Source organism: Glossina fuscipes, unplaced genomic scaffold, assembly GCF_014805625.2.
Source record: "Glossina fuscipes isolate IAEA_lab_2018 unplaced genomic scaffold, Yale_Gfus_2 2, whole genome shotgun sequence".
Taxonomy (NCBI): domain Eukaryota; kingdom Metazoa; phylum Arthropoda; class Insecta; order Diptera; family Glossinidae; genus Glossina; species Glossina fuscipes.
In genome coordinates, this window is record NW_023998416.1 from 19,852,374 (window position 1) to 19,869,053 (window position 16,680).

At 33.9% G+C, this 16,680-nt stretch overlaps 1 protein-coding gene across 1 annotated transcript in view; it reads left to right on the plus strand.

Annotated features, from left to right (window-relative positions):
• LOC119634248 (TNF receptor-associated factor 4-like) overlaps positions 1-16,680 on the plus strand; it is a 29,847-nt gene that overhangs the window by 10,022 nt on the left and 3,145 nt on the right. The window contains exon 2 of the mRNA XM_038028314.1: positions 16,464-16,568. Coding sequence (XP_037884242.1) covers positions 16,464-16,568 — 105 coding nt within the window. The remainder of the gene's footprint in view (positions 1-16,463; positions 16,569-16,680) is intronic.

The window sequence follows — 16,680 nt, forward strand, 5'->3', positions numbered from 1 at the left end:
TCTTTCAATGGAAGTTTTAGAAATTAAAAAAAAAAAAAAAACTGAAACATCAAAGTATCCATAACTTAACCATATGCTTAACCAATTTCGAAACCGTTTTAACCAAATTGGCCTAATTGCCCGTCCATCTGTCCGTCATTCTTCATTAGAACTTTCACAGAACTGAAAAGCGCGCTAAAAGGTCCACCATTTTTGCATAGTTTTGACCAAATGTGGAATCGATTTAATTACATTGGTCTGAATGTCCGTCCGTCAATTGGTGACTATCTACCATTGAAAGGTGACCACACATTTTTTTAAAAACTTAAAAAACCACTCAACAAACTCAACTTCAGAATCGATTTAATCATCGGTCCAACCATCCGTCACCTTTTGCTGACAGTTGTACGAGTGATTGTTATAGAAAAAAGGAAACAATCACTTATTTACTTTATATCAACGGATCAATTTTGAAAATCGGCATGAAACGCCTGCAACGGCTCAACGTAGAATAAATTTGCAAAATATTATAATTAATACGTGAGGTAAACCAGAGCATAATTCAATTGAACTTGATACATGTACTTATCAATGCCTGTGTACAGGTTTAATGAAAAATGATCCCAATCAGCACACTTCGGCGCACTCACAATTCACAAAATATTTTATAAATAGCTAAGGTCGCGAGGCTACTTAACCGAGGGTAGATAACCTTCGTTAACATTCACTCTTAGAACGATTGTTTAAACAAATTTTTTAAATTAAAACAATTAAAATTTTGATATATTCCATGAATTACATAAACAATCAGAAGGTAGTAGTAACCTTTGAACAAAGTGTCGAATGTCACCGAAATGGGGAAATAAAGTTTAAAACAAGCAATAGATATGTTTTCATAAAAATAATAATAAAATAATAAAATTTAACATTTCTAGAAAATAACATAATTAACTTTCTGTACTAGTTCAGCACCGGTTAAACTAAGCGAAGGGCGGCGAAAAACAAAATCAGTAGATTCAGTATATTCGGCTGTGGTCGAATCTTTTCGACTCATCACCCTTACGTTACACAAAAATATACAAATATTTATTGTTGCACTCTATGAGTGGTGAGCAAAATACCAATTTTTTTCTTTTTTACTTCTGAAGACAGTGCACTGTAAGAGTACCCGAGTTGGCCGTTATTGCCCATTTTCACGTACATGCGTCATCTTCCACTCCGAATTTGAAGCCGATATATTTGTTTTTGCGGCCAGGGAAATATATATCACAGATGTTACGCAGCCCTACAGATGGACATGCTTAAACTGCTACAGACTTTGACACCGATCAACGATATATAGGATACTGTGAGGGCTTTTGACCATTGCCTGGTACTGGGGTATGCTCAGCGGCACCAGGCTCTGACTCACAAAAATTTTATGCTTTCTTTGAATGTTTAAAGAATAGTTTGATTTCTCAGAAGTTTTCATTGATTCTTATTTTTCGCTTACAATTCATCAATAAATGTTAAATTTTTTTACAATTCGAAAGCATTTCATGAACCGTAGATTGATTGAAGTTGCACGCTTATTACATTCCATATCAATGCGCACTCGTTTTAGTCAATTCAAAGCGTTCACCATGTAATTATAAATTTATAGCGAGGTTCGACAAATGGTCCAAACACTTTGCCAGTTCAGAGTATACTCTCGTCTGTCCCTCGACACGGACCATTTGGAGCCACCTGTTTTATGACTCCCGTAAAGGTTACCTTTTAGCAACCTTGCCACATCCCAATCGGAAACGTTATTTCCCGTCGTCCGTTTAGTAGTTTACTTAACCCTATTCTTAACGTAACTAAAGCCTAACACTCCCCCCTCAGAGAGAGAGAGATCCTGTGAGGACAAAAGGAGGGAAGGCTTTGGCTCCTCATAGTACATTATGGGTCGTCGAAACCTTCCCTCTAAGTGTCGCAAACATCTCGATAAAATAAACACACTGTTCTCCTTCGGCAATACGTACGTATAAGAAAACATCAAAGCAATGTCACTTATTTAAATTTTTTTTGTTCCCTACAATATTTCAAATACAAAATTTCATTAAAATATTTCAAAAATTGCGGCCTATAAGTTGAAAACAAGACGGACGGATAAAAAGACTGGCAAGTTTAGAACGATTCAGAAAATGATACAATAAAAGGTGCATCTATCTCAAATCCATCTGCGTGTTGCGTGCATTTACACAAACTTAGTATACCCTATGTCACCAGTAATGTAGGGTATAATGAAGTGAGATTTGCGTAAATGCACTTCTCACTCATTTATGGTAAAATAAATCGATAGTCTTGGTGCAAGCAAGCAAGCGATGCCTGCAATTAGAAATAACTGCTGCATCTGCTCTTAATATGCTTGCCTTCTAACCAAATAAAACAAAAAACCAAAAGCAAAAACAAAAATTATATGGACCAGAATACATTTATACACATATTTATATGGCGATGGCCTATTAGACAGACATACCTGCATATAAAACTTATTAAGACCTTACAATTAACTGACACGAACTAACTGTTAAATGCTTTTATATAAATAAATGTGTATTGCCAGCAGCAGCTGCCATCGTTGGCATCGTTACCATTGTTGTGTATACATATATTTCACCTGCTTAACAATACTTGAGCGAACATAAGAGAATACTTACTTATGTAAGTAAATATTAAACAAAAAAAAACACTGCATACAAAGTTAATGTTTAACACAAGGCAACAACACAAAAAACAACATTAATAATAGCAACAACAACAGCAGTAGCAGCAGCAGCAGCAGCAAAAGCAAGATTGCATGGAAAGCGTAGCAAGAAGTTAGACTTAACTCAAGTCGCTGCTTTTTTTTTTTATAAAAATAAGTTTTTTAGTAAAAAGATTGGAGGCCATTGTTGAAAAGCTTGAGAAAAACTAAACTAAATAAGAAAACAGTCGTAGCAGTAATAGTAGTAGTAGTAGTAGTGTAGTACGAACGAATGCATGGATGGGGATGTGTATGCTGCTGCTTATGGTCTATGCTATTCGTAAAGGTCGTTGTTACAGCAACATATCAATTAAATGATTTATGTTTGAGTAGCTGAGAAAACAATCGAACCAAGTTCGTAACTCGATAGTAAAACTTTAAGAACTAACTCCTCTTAAGCCGTTTTCTAGCATCGCAGTGCCAATCTCTTTCACTATTATTTATAGAGTGTTTTTATGCGATGACAAGTTTTTGTGCAACACACACTCACAGCATTTTCATACTTTCATAGGTGATTTATCGAAACAAAGCTTCGTTCGTAACCGTATAAACGAGGAAAAGCATTAACACTTACTAGAAATGACCCATAAAAAGGCTAACGATTTAATTTGAACCTTGCAAACTTTTGCTTGCGAAAAAGTAATTTAGATAGGAAGCCATGCATGCGTTGCCCGTACATGAAGTATTCAAATAATAATGGACTTGGCAGCGAAATATGTTCTGAAACTTATTTCTGGTTTGAGATAAGTCTTTCACTAGCCTTTGTTCTAAACGATAACAGTGCGCTAATTTGTAACGCTTGAAATCATTCTACCACGACCGCGTGAAATGTATATGCACGGCGGCATATATAATAGGCTCGCGGGAAAGTTCTGCCGTATTTCACTACGCGTAGATAATTTTATTTGCGATTGCATGGCAGGCATGTTCAGCGAACTTCTCGTTGGACTTGAGATGACTCTTTTCAATAGTTATGTTCGGAGTGCAGAGTGAATAAAACGGGATGGATAAAGTCTGTATTGAAGGCATTGCATTTGTTATTAGTTCGAGAAAGACCGCAACATACCAGTTGCTCTTGAAAACTTATGTGACATGTTGGGACAGTAAATAAATACTTGCATCTCGAATCTGCCAAAGGTTATTTACAAAATTTCGTTCTAGAAATTTCAGTCCCAAACAGGATCGTTGGTCTGAACGACAATGACATTTTGCTGTCCATACCTAGAGACTCGCTCTCACGTCTAATCATTTTGCAATTGCAAAGCAACTCTGCATCCAACGTAAGAGTCCTCAGGAACACATGAAATATCTTCAAATTTATTTAAGATACGACAGATTTTTCTCGTCCGATCTAATATAAATGGCAGAAATTTAAACCAGGAGCTTAGTAAATATTAGTAAATATTTCTTATCTGTCAGCATTGTTTAGGCAAATAACTAACTATTACAACTCTGTAGGGTTTACTTTTATTATAAAATAAATACGCTCTGATCTCTCTCTTCTTTTATATTTAAATTTCTCATCCACCAACGAATAAAGGAAATAAACTACAACGCGAAAGAGTGTGATAAAGAGTATACAGGCATGGGTATATAAATAGCAATAATTGGAATCATAATTTTTATAAAAATTCTTTTAGTCACCAGTAGACACCAGTGTGTTCACTACGCAGAGAATATTCCCTTAACTTAATGTTTCTATTTTGTTGTGGTAAGAACATATTCAATAGGTGCGGACGTAAGCAATATTCAGAAGAACTTGAGGTGCTATCTACCACCTTTTATTCTACCGATGATTCACAATCATTTTCTACAACGATATAAACTCCTCTGCCAGTCCGATATCCATCTATGCGTTTTATGCTAAACCATTATTATCTTACGTCGACATATGTTGCCACCCGTGTTTTGTTTTATCTCAAAGAAGTCGATCACACCGCAAGAAACTGAGAATTAGAACTTTCGTTCCACGTCAATATATGTGCTGTCGGAGAAATCATACTTTAAATAATTCAGTTGGTATAGGAATGTCAGAGAAATCAGTTTTACGGAAGAATTTATAATGGGTGAGTTATGTGAAATGCATGGTAACAGTTAGTTGTGCGTAACAGATGAAAAAAAACGAAAACGCAATGTCCCAAATTATACTTAATCGAAATTAATAAACAGCGTATACAACAATCAATATCACACAAAGTTCACATACAAATAAAGAGGCGAGAAAAGTCGTTCGGTTTCGTCCAACGTCTTTTGGAAATAGATTGGAGGGGACCATTTTTAAGATGACTTTCCTTTTAAGAAAAAACGATTGGGCTGATGCTGGTGAATGTCAATTTTTATCGTTGTATTAGTTATATGGTTTATAAATAGCGAGCAAGAAAACACTTTCCTTAATTTTGGGAAAAAAGATGGTTTCAGGTTATGTTGCTGCACTGTGATCGCGTGCTTCTACCAATTTGGCTCAATTTCAATACCAACCTGCAGGCAAGCACTTCCAAACTTTGAGCCAAATTTGAAGTCGATTGGAGCATTTTTGCGACCAGGACATTGTTTACCACACATACGCACAGACGGACACACTCAAATCGGTTTAGGTGTAGGATTTGATGCTGATCAAAAACATATACAGTTTGCTTCGGCGATTGGTACGCATGTAAGGCTTTCCACGGCTTAATACGCAACAATGATCGGATATGCGAATTTATTCACTTAAAATTGCAGTACGTAGGTAAAAGGATATAATTTTAATATTTCATAGCAAAGGCCAGCGAAAAATTTTATTGGATAAAGTAGTGTAAGGTATCTATTAGCCGCCAGCTGTAACCTTTTAATTTTTTTAAATGAAAATTTTGCCTTGGCGATTTATGTGTTCCGGAATTCGAGATAGAGTTAGCCCATAAAACATAGAAGCAGTTTTGGGAAAAAAACATTTTTCACTTTTGATTGTTAATTATATGTTTTTTGTCTTTTGTTTTTTTTGCTTCAATTATTTAAACATTTAAGAACAATTGTTTTTATAAAGTTTAAAGCATAACTTAGCATGAAAGTGAATTTTGTTTGCATTTTTTTATTATTAATAATAAAAGATAATAATATAGCTTTGTATATTTTTTCACGCTTTTTTTTATGAATGATATTCAAAAGATTTTATAAGCGCTTGAATTGTTTATGTACTTGAAAAAAGCCGACTTTTTCCGCGACTCAAGTCGCTAATAAAAACTTTATATTAAAAAACTAAAATTTAATAACTTTTTTTTTTTTCGTAAGTACCTCTTTCGAGATGACCAAATTTGTGTAGCGCTTTCTTTCAATTTACATTTCATTACATTGTCTTCAAATTTTAGCTTCGCAATAGCATTGTTCAGTGTTGCTTGGTTTATTTCTATTGCTTTCTATTGTTTTAACTATGAATTATTTAATCGCTTTTACGCTGCTTCTCATAAAACTAACTGCTTTTTTCGCTTGATTTGGTCAAATGTTAAAAATTCACCCATCATAATATTACTTACAATATATTAAACCATTAATATATATTCGAGATATACACTCAATAAATACGTAGGATGGCATATAGATGTCGGTTGACTATTACTGGTTGACTGAAATCCATATGATTTTTGGATGGTACCTTCGAACGAATTGTGCGACCACTACTTTACAAGATTACTGATGTTTTAGTAACGCTAAACACGAAACTCAGTACCCGATTGATGGTTCGCTATATCGTGTACACTCGATCCTTATTTGACCATATTATTCGAAAGCAAGCTTACATCGAGAGAGGATAATGTATAATTTATCGTTAGTTACAAACTGCCTTCTGCTCATTATAACAGGTTCATAATCCACAGCTGTCCAGTTTAGCCGATACCGCCGACCTTAGGTTTTTCCATTGTTTTACAAAAACAAAAGTAGCGAAATTAAAAAAATTATAACTTGAAAACTAAGGATCGAAATGAAGGTCGGCATTATCCATCGTCAGTAGTTGCATTATCTGCATATAATCCCATGAATTTATTGAGCAATCATTCATAAGAAAGGGTAATATATTGTAAGAGAAGCGACTTAGGGTCCTTTTCTTTGGCGGTCTTTAGCCGATTTTTTAGCCAATGGTTAAGAGAAAAATGTGTTCAATTTTTATTTTCAAAAAATCACAAGCCTTTTATTATATAATGAGCGATATTTGAAGTACTTCTTTTTGACGTAGATGAAACGCTACGATCGACAGAATTTTGGCCAACGATGTACTATAAAAAGCTACATTTTTTTTGCCAGAAACTTTATTTCATCACATGATTTCATCTTTCTTAGTTAAATTTGAAAAAATCCACCACAATTTCATGGCCACATGGTAATACTATATCTTAACTTACAATAGACTATGCATTTCTACCAAGAACATCCCCAAGAGCGGAATTGTGGTTTTGCTTTATGTACACAATTTCGGTTCCTGATACTCTTGACGTTGGCTCGTCTATTTTGGAAAGTGAACTAAAGTCTATACCAAATTTGATGTTCACACACTGTTCAGTTATTTTTTATTTCGCACTATTACTTTTTGCATAGCGACTGACAATTGTCACGATAATGCAAGCCCTCCCCTTGCCTAGGAAATGTATTGTAGACATGCACCTCGTCCCCAGTGGGTTAAATATGATTTGCAATTTATTTGTACCGTCTCCTGAACATAATTAGCGTAATATTATGTCGTTAAAAAATTGAAAATCCTAGAAATTACCATTGATGATGAAGATGATTCTAATTCATTCCTACATATATATACTCAGGATAGCCATGTCCCAAAGTCGAAAAATAATCGAAAAGTATAATCTAAATCAATCCATTAGCCCTTATGCAATTAATGATGCATCCTAATCTAGCCTAAACCAATCCATTAACCCAAATGACTAATGGCAAATGGGGCTAAGCAAAGAAGATACGCCACAAGCTGAACCAAGATTCAACTGAGGAGCAAAATATCAACTTGTAAGCTATTTTTCGTAACTTGTACATAAGTGCAATATATAGTTTTTGATAAATGATTTTATCTTGATTGTAAGCACTGAACTTAATACGCGTAAATCAAGGAGATTATAGGGCAAAAAATTAATTCCTCTTTATGAAGTGTTATCCAATTTTTACCATAAAAAAGCAAAGCAATTCAGCGAAGTTACAAGTCTTGCTCTGTCTTCTATTGTTTCTCTCCATCGCGCTCTCGCTCTTTTTATTTTCAAACCAACATTTTCCTGATTTATAGTTTTTTCATGACTTAACTTAACTTCTTATTGTCTTCATGCCTAAGATTACATTTCCTATGACAAACTTAGCGAATGCCCCCGATTTGAGACAGAAATAGTTGCGTGTTTACAATGAAACACGCTTAATATATGCATATGTATGTTGCGTCGAATCAGCTGCTTATTAATTTAAAACCTGTTTTTTATGCGTCTTCCACTACTACCCATAGAATGCAAGAGATAGAGAGAGTGAGATAGGCAGGCAGAGGGCTACTCTTCATAACAATTACGAACAATTAAACCTGTTTTCTCCTGACAAGAGAGTGGAACACGAAACAGCTCTGCACTTTGTAAAACACACACAGGTTGTATATTGTTTATCCGCAATATGTACACAAAACTTTTACATTTTGCTCATAATAGACGATCAGCTGTTTATAATCGAGCACCGGATATGCTTGTTGTCATTATTTTAAAATACAGATATCAGGTTAATAACAAGCATCGTAGAAATAATAGGAGATCATGTGAACAAGTCCCAATACGTAGATTAAAATAACAATATTTGTGTTGACTTTGGAGCGAATCTGTTTGCTACGCATATATATAACAAATTAAAATTGGCTAACAAGGCCGATTATTTTAAATACCCTACACTACATTGCTTAGCAAGAGTCTACGCATACCCTTGCCATTTTATTTCAAAAATTACATCTTGTTGCCACATACAAGGGGTTGCTTTTATCGAAAAGCCTTTTACGAAAGGCATCTAAAACATAGACCCATGCGGTATGATCCCATTAGAATAAAATTTATATCAAATTGCTGCATTTATAACCAGTTTCATCATCAAATTAAATCTTGCAGCTGTATGGAACCTTACTTTCTGCAAAGACAGTTTACTTTTTCAAAATCAGGCTTCATAAGATGAGTGTTGCCATCAAAAGTAAAAGTACAGTCATCAAGTAGGCATAAGGGCAAACATGCTTTGAAAATAAGTTCGGCCAATTTTCTGAGTGTTGCCTACATACGTCTAGTTACTGTAGGGTACATATAAAAAAAAATTGTGAAAAATTTTACTAATTGCAAATACACACGTCACTTAGTTGGTCACAATCGAATCTTTGTTTAGAACCATCTTTTCGAAGGTTTAATATATATTTTTGCAGATCGAAGTTGAACTTGTTCAAGGACCTATTTATAAGTTGATCGCACTTGTTCTTAAATATTGAAATCTCTTTCAAAACAATTGATAAATTCCGTGTATTGAAGTTTATTGAACTGATGGATACACTTCTCCCGACATTTTAGACTTAGACAGCTTAGACATTAATATTGACGTGATACAACCTGCGGTTGCTTACAAGGTGTCGCTCAATGTATATGAAAGTGTAAAGAGGTGGAAGTCAATCAGCAGTAGTAGTAGTACTTTCTGGGCATGATTATTCAGTTTTGCAAGAAGCAAGACTGGCTATCCTAAGTCTTTTTCCAATATGTAGGTAATATATTTGAAAAGTGAAAAGACAATGACATGAAGGAAGCACCGGAAATGGTTTATACAAGAACAATCACTCGTTTGCAGGGATATATTTTTAATACATATATTACGTCTTTTAGGAAAGCCAGCAAAATTTTGGATAAAAAATTTGACTTTCGCAAAAGATCGAAGAAAAAGTCTTATATGTACTGAAACGAACACTGTGGGAGTAAATAGGCAGAAGCAAAACTAATGTCTTCGAGAGTGTTTTACTCCACAAGTGGAGTAGGGTTTTCAAGTGTATATCAAGTTAGTAAGGTCGTATGTAACACGCTTACATAGGCCATCTTTTTATTATATCGATCGATTCAGATTCATAATCTTAATTGATCTAAGCCTGTCTGCCTCTCTGATTTCTACTCATGTTAATTTGTGTTCAAGCTACAGCAATTATTGCAATATTTCGTGACGTGTTTTGATCCAAGGACGAACGCTATTGAAAGTCGTTTGGACCGGTCCACTTTTCCAACCAATCCCCATATAACGTCCTATTTTGAAAAGTCGTTGTTTGGAAAAAAATTGCATTTTTCAAAATTTCTTAGCAAAAGTTGCTAAGTAGTAATATTTAGTCATTCTAAATTGCTACGAAAACTTTGGACTGGCCGTGGCAAATTTTGAAACCCCTCGAATAGATATAATTTTTGTAAAAATAAAAATTGTGTAAGACAATGTGATATAGGGTATTTGAGGGTCGGCCTTACCCTGCTATAATGTTCTTACTTGTTTTTCACTTCTTTTCAATTGAAAACGCCAGAGCCATTTTGCTACCTGCCGTCTTACAACGGAATCCTAAGCAAGTCCATCTTAATATATTTTTAAAATTTCAAAACATATGCTAAATCGACTATTACAAACACGCTGACAAACTTGTATGCTATCTATCCTCTTTACGTAAGTATGAAGAGATAAAATACTTTGTCTTGGAAAAGTTTAGAGGTAAATAATAATAAAATATAAATGATAGTTTAAAGGAAGAGTTAAAAAAATTCACGCACACATTGCTAGACCATTTTTATATTTGTCGTAAAAAACCCAGGAAAGTAGAAAATAAGATAATGAAACAATGAAGAAATTTCTTAATTTACACAATGTCTTCGACTTCCCCTTCTTGATTAGCATAAGCATCACAAACTTCAGAAACCAGACACTTGCTTGCACTCCAAAGTGGTGCTGAAATCTATACACTTTAGATAAATGATACGAAGGGGGTGGGGCGACCCATGCTAAGAGTCAATTTGTTATACGCGGCATAGATTGTTGTGCTTTTATTTATGTATCTTTATAAAAATCAATATAGTTGTTTCTTTCTTGTTTTTGTTTTTCAATTTCATTTTTAGAATACATTCTTGAGAAACATATGCCCTTTGAAAGAATTGAAGAAAAAAAAGAAAAATAAATAAATAAATGAAAGAATATTATTACCACATAAATAAAAGGAGATGTATATGAAGTTGAAGCTTCTTTTTAATTTTAAATATTATGATTAGATAAAATTAATTTTTATAGCATGTTAAAGTAAACGACCCATGCGAAGATTTAAATAAAAGGAAACACACATTAACGACTTCATTGTACCACATCTGCGATGGTTTGCTTGCCTTTTCAAATTCTTTGAAAGACCTAATAAACTCTTTGCTTTAATATTTTAGTCACTTGTATGTACATGTGTACATTGAAATTCCTAAAATGACTATTAAAAGTAAAGATTCCCCGGTTCTTTTACTACTTTTTTTTATTATATGATGTACAACTTGATACTAATGCTAGATATAGCATAATGTTTGTTATTCTTTTACGATATAATCGGAACGTGAATGAGATTTAAAAAAAAAAAAAAAAAAAAAAAAAAAAAGACTGATTTTTCCTTTAATTAACTTGTTTAACCCTTAAATCTTGGAAACTCTTCACGACTTGTAAATGTAAATAAACTTTTCCTTTGCTCCATGACTTTCTAAAAGCGCGCATTATTAGCTCTTTAATCTTTCAAAGCGCAAAAAAAAAAAAAATTTATAAAGAACCAGTTAAGTCTTTTTTCATAACATTTTTTTCAGATAATTAATACATTTCTGCGCTTTTGAGATCGATAAGCCTTAACAAGGATACCTTTTTGACAAAGTTTTTATTTCTGAATGAAAGGAAAAGCAATGGAATGACTATTTTCAAAGCGGTTACTAAGTGTATGTGAGAAAAGGTAGTATTTGAAAATTTGCAAATAAATAGAAAAATCGAAATCTTTTTCTTAATTGTAAATTTTTCTTATTGAATCATAATAATGCACATAGCACAGGATTATGTGTGGCACACTGGTTTATCAAAGTTTTCCATAACCATTTCGCATACATGTGGCTGAATTTCGTTAATGCAGTGCGTCCTCCTTCAATGCAATGCGAGAAATTGTGAATTTGTTGTGCACAGACCTTTGACTGCACCGAACCCCATAAAACAAATTCAAAACAATTGATCCAGTTTTACTGAATTACTCTGTACTATATTGTACTATATTCTATATGTATATTGGTTTATGAGCTGGACAGCAAGGACAACTTTGTTTCCTTTAAGAGTGTTGCTGAATTTTTTTTGGGTGGACGTCTATATCGCTCTTGTCCATTTAGTCGCAACAAACCAAAAAAAAAAACATCATATCTTCATGTATGAAGAAAAAAGAATTATATTTGAAAGAATATTAAAAAATGGCAACGTCGGAGTGACTCTCACGAGACACCTTCAAGGAGAGAGTAACTGTCGCAAGGTTGAATTAAAAAAAAAAAAAAAAAAAAAAGCAATAATCATTTAATTTACATACTCCTATGGCCTGAGGTATAAGCAAAATATTTTAAATGTACAATCAAACAAAGGGAAATCTTTTATCAATAAAAAAACAAGCCTTTTAATTAATGAATGCATCGAACATGTTTCACGCATTTGTCTTTAGACTGTCAAATTAAACGTGATGGAAAAAAATCTTATAAAAAAAATTAAAGAAAAAATTAGAGTTATACGCTTCGGGGTTTAAAGGAGAAAATTGCATTTAAAGTTTTGTTAGTTGCTGTAGACAGTCTTTTCATTGTAATAAATTTCTATGCTTGCTCTTCCCAATTCGAGGATCATTAAACATCCCTTTGTTCTCTTTCTCCGCATGTGCTATGCCCGTAAAAGGTCGTTTTGCTGCATTTATCCGAGACAGAATTACTTTGCATATACTTTATGCGTTGCGAACTGAAGAAGAGGACGGCATTACAATTTAATAGTCGCGAGTTCAAAATCATCGCCGGCCAACCCTAGGCCATTGATTGCTACGTCTGGTAATCGCCTATTTGAATTTTTCGCCAAAAGAGAAAATCACGCTAAAGAAGTTTATGTAAATTACCGCAAGCGCTTACGCGGAATGTTTTTGCGACACTTTTTCCGCATAAATAATTGTTTTCCAGAAAAAGAAAGGAACACGCAGTGTGTTTGGGGAATTATTTAGTGAAGATATCTGTTAAGAGATCGCTGCGCTTATGAGGCGAACATTAGCTCAAATCAAACCCTCTTTCCATTACATGTTGCGGCAAACGTCTCCATTGCACTTTTGAGACACCTTCTTTTACGTTTACTTACGCGAACGACTAATTCTACGTTTGCTAAAAATCTTCTTGATGAACCTTATGAATCAATATAAAGACTTCTAAAGACCAATTCTGGAACGTTTTTTCATGTTATGGACATACCATCCATATCAACGATATTAACAAATTTCTTTTCCCAACGACTAAGCCAAAGGCTTTTCTACGTAACGTACTTGTGTCTGCAATCCGGCGTCCAAAGGTTTATATTCAGATAGTGACAACAGCAGAAACGTTAGCAATCGTATACAAAATCTATATATGCCTTAAAAACTCGAAGCACATATTTTTTTTTGTTAACGTTTTTAAGAAATTCCCTTTTTTTGTTTCAAGCGCACAAATGAATTAACTCATTTGTATAAAAAACATATATATATATATATATATATATTGTGTCAACCTATATGTGATTGCACACATTGTGAAATTTATTGTACCAGGTAGCACTATTGCTCCACACCTCCTTTTGAATTCATATTCTTTTGCAAATGACATTTGATGTATTGAGTTTTCCTTCATCATGCAAAAGTCTTTCTTCATGCATCTACTTTTTCGAATAATAAAGAAGTTGTGCAAACAAGTACAAGTACAAGTAAAGAAAGGGGTGACATAAGACTCAACACCATGTACATTTGGTCAGCATAATTTATCAGGTAATATGTGTTGCATAATAAACCCTGCGATAAAAAAGATCCAAAATATCTATATATAACAAAGAAAAATATAATCGACGATTTTATCGGTCGGTAATTAATTAACTAAAATCTTCTTTCGTAAGAATTTTATTTGCGATTATTCATCAATCATCAATGCCATCAGTCTATATTCATTAGGTGCTGATTGTAAAGCCGCATCGATGGCAGCAGGATTTGCATTTCTCCCATTAGAACTATTGCGCTCGCCTCCATTACCCTGCTTTGAATGCAACCTCCCCTCTGCCGTGGCTATCATCTTATCGTACCAACGCCTACTAGTATTCCCACACATATATAATACCCGGGCATAGGCCAAAAGCGAGCATCATTAGATAAGTCTTGTATACAGTAACTGGCGAAAATCAAATCAGCGAAAAGCTCTTCAACAGAAGATTTCCACCATCTTCTCTACATTAAGATGAATTTTGGTACTTAACACAAAGGTCTTAAAGGTCTCGGCAGTGAATTTTTATATAACTCAGACGCCGTCAATTACTTAGTTGTCGTTATTCTTGCTGTTGATTATATGTTGAGTCCAAAAATCAAGTGTGATGTGACACTTTTGTTTAATGAACTCCCGCTTCCTGAGAAATTTGCTTTCTTTTTTTTTTTAGGAAAAATGGAAGAAAACAAAGCTCAAGAACTAGTTAATGATTAATAAAGATGTCAACAACAAAAAAATAATAATAATAATAATAATAAAAATGATGAATAAATAAAGGAAACATTATCAGTACACGCACAACAAACAGTCTACCAGAACGTTAAAGCTTAGTTTAGCGCTCAGCGCTCAGCGTTCAGCGTAGATAAATGTTATTTTATGTCGAAGGGTCGCTGGGCAGAAGCATAAAGGAAAAAAAACAAATTGCAATAATTTTTTTTAATCAAACCGGATGTGAAGCTGAACAAAAACAAGAAATGCATGTAATGCATAAAGCATTTGACTGCGAGTTGAACAGATGAGAATAACAATCAAAGGCTGGTTTCAACAGCCTGCCAAAGTAACCAAACAAACCCCATCAGCCAACCGCTAGTAATTAAGTCTTTTGTGTTAGTCTAGTGAAAAGATAAGAAAATATTTATCTTTGTTACAGCAGTAAGTAATATATTATTACATACACAATGTCTCCCCCCATTTTAAATAATGGTTAAGAGTAAAAAAAAACAAGTAAGAAAAATAAATTCGGTCGGGACCGAATCTTTTACACTCTACACGGTCTATCCCAAAAAGAGAGAAAAGAAGTGAAACAACAAAATTCTCACGCTCTATAATGTAGAGTCGGAGCAGTTGATTTCTTCTAAGTTCAAATAAAAGTGGCAGTGGCATGTGGATGTTGTAGGCGTGTCCTTGGAAAAGTTTAGGTCAATTCCGAATTCTTTTCATTTTCGCTAACGAGAGAATGTTTACCAAAAATACTATAAAGTTACGTAAACGGACAGATGGACAGACGAACAGGCGGACATGTTTAAGTGTATTCCAAATTTGAAACTGGCCAAGAATTTTTATATAATATTGGAAAGGCGTGTTCAATTTTTTCCACTTTTTTTTGTACCCAAATATGAGTTGAAATTTTTGTACAGTTATTTGCTATAATTTATGAGCAAAATGAGCAAAAAACACAATTTTTCATTCCCTTTGGAAAATAGAGGTGTTCTCAGTTTGCGTGTTGTTATGGACGTATCCTTCGACCGATTTTGCCCATTTTTAATTCCAACCTGCGTGCATGAACTTTCACTGTTTCTGTCAAATTTGAAGACTTTAGCTTCATTTTTGCGGTCATGAGAACGTTTAGAACAGATGGACAGACGGACATCCTTAAATCGATTTAGTATCTGATTATGATTAAGAATATATATATACTTTGTGGACTCACCAATGGTTCCTTCTAAGCGTTGCAAACGTTCTGACGAAACGAACATACCCCTCATCCTTCGGTGATGGGTATAAAGAAAAAGAAAAAAAATGTCCATAAAAAGCAAAAAAAAAAAAAAATAGAATTGAAAAAATATCAACTTCTTTAGTATTGTGAAAGTCTTTTAATGTCATTAACCGTTAGGCGTGTACTAATTGATTACAAAATCATTTCCGGCGATAAACGCGCCTACACTCTTCCAGCAAATCATTCGTTTTTGTATTCATTTAAAATTTTTCTACAATTATGCTTTTTTTTATAGTTAAAGAAAGCATGAATATTATTAAGAGGAATATATTTTAGCAAATTGCTTTGTTTTATAAGCAAATCGAGATAAAGTTAAATCGATCGGAGTCTAAATGGACCCAAGCAAATTATAAAATAAATAAAGAATATAGGGGGGAGGTATTTTTTCCTTACCTTCGTTTCGTGAGCAAGGTGCCAGACGTTCATCTATTTACTCGTCTGTGTTAGATGAAGTGGACTCATGTGCCATTTTTGTTATTTAACTGGAATTTAAATTTGAATTTAACGAAAAATTGCAGAGACTCATCTGATTACTCTGTTCTGGCTCTCATACCGGAATCGTTTATATTATAAAAAAGGGCAGACAAACCCAATTCATATCATACGCCGTAACGTAATATGAAATATATGTGAAATAAATATAAAGTTGAAAATTTTGAATCAAAATTGCATTTAAACTCTTCTTTCTCTCTTTCCTTTTTAGATCTATCCAGGTCCAGATCCGAAGCAAGCGATTATGGGTTCATTAGTATTTTGTATTCATCACAAGCAAGGCTGCGCTTGGTCGGATGAATTACGAAAACTAAAAGTAAGTGGACAGTCTTTGCATACCCTAGACCGTTTGTGGTTCAAAATATATATATAAGTTTTTGACGATGTATATAAGCACCTAGAGGGGCTTGAGATAGTGTCCGCTTTTA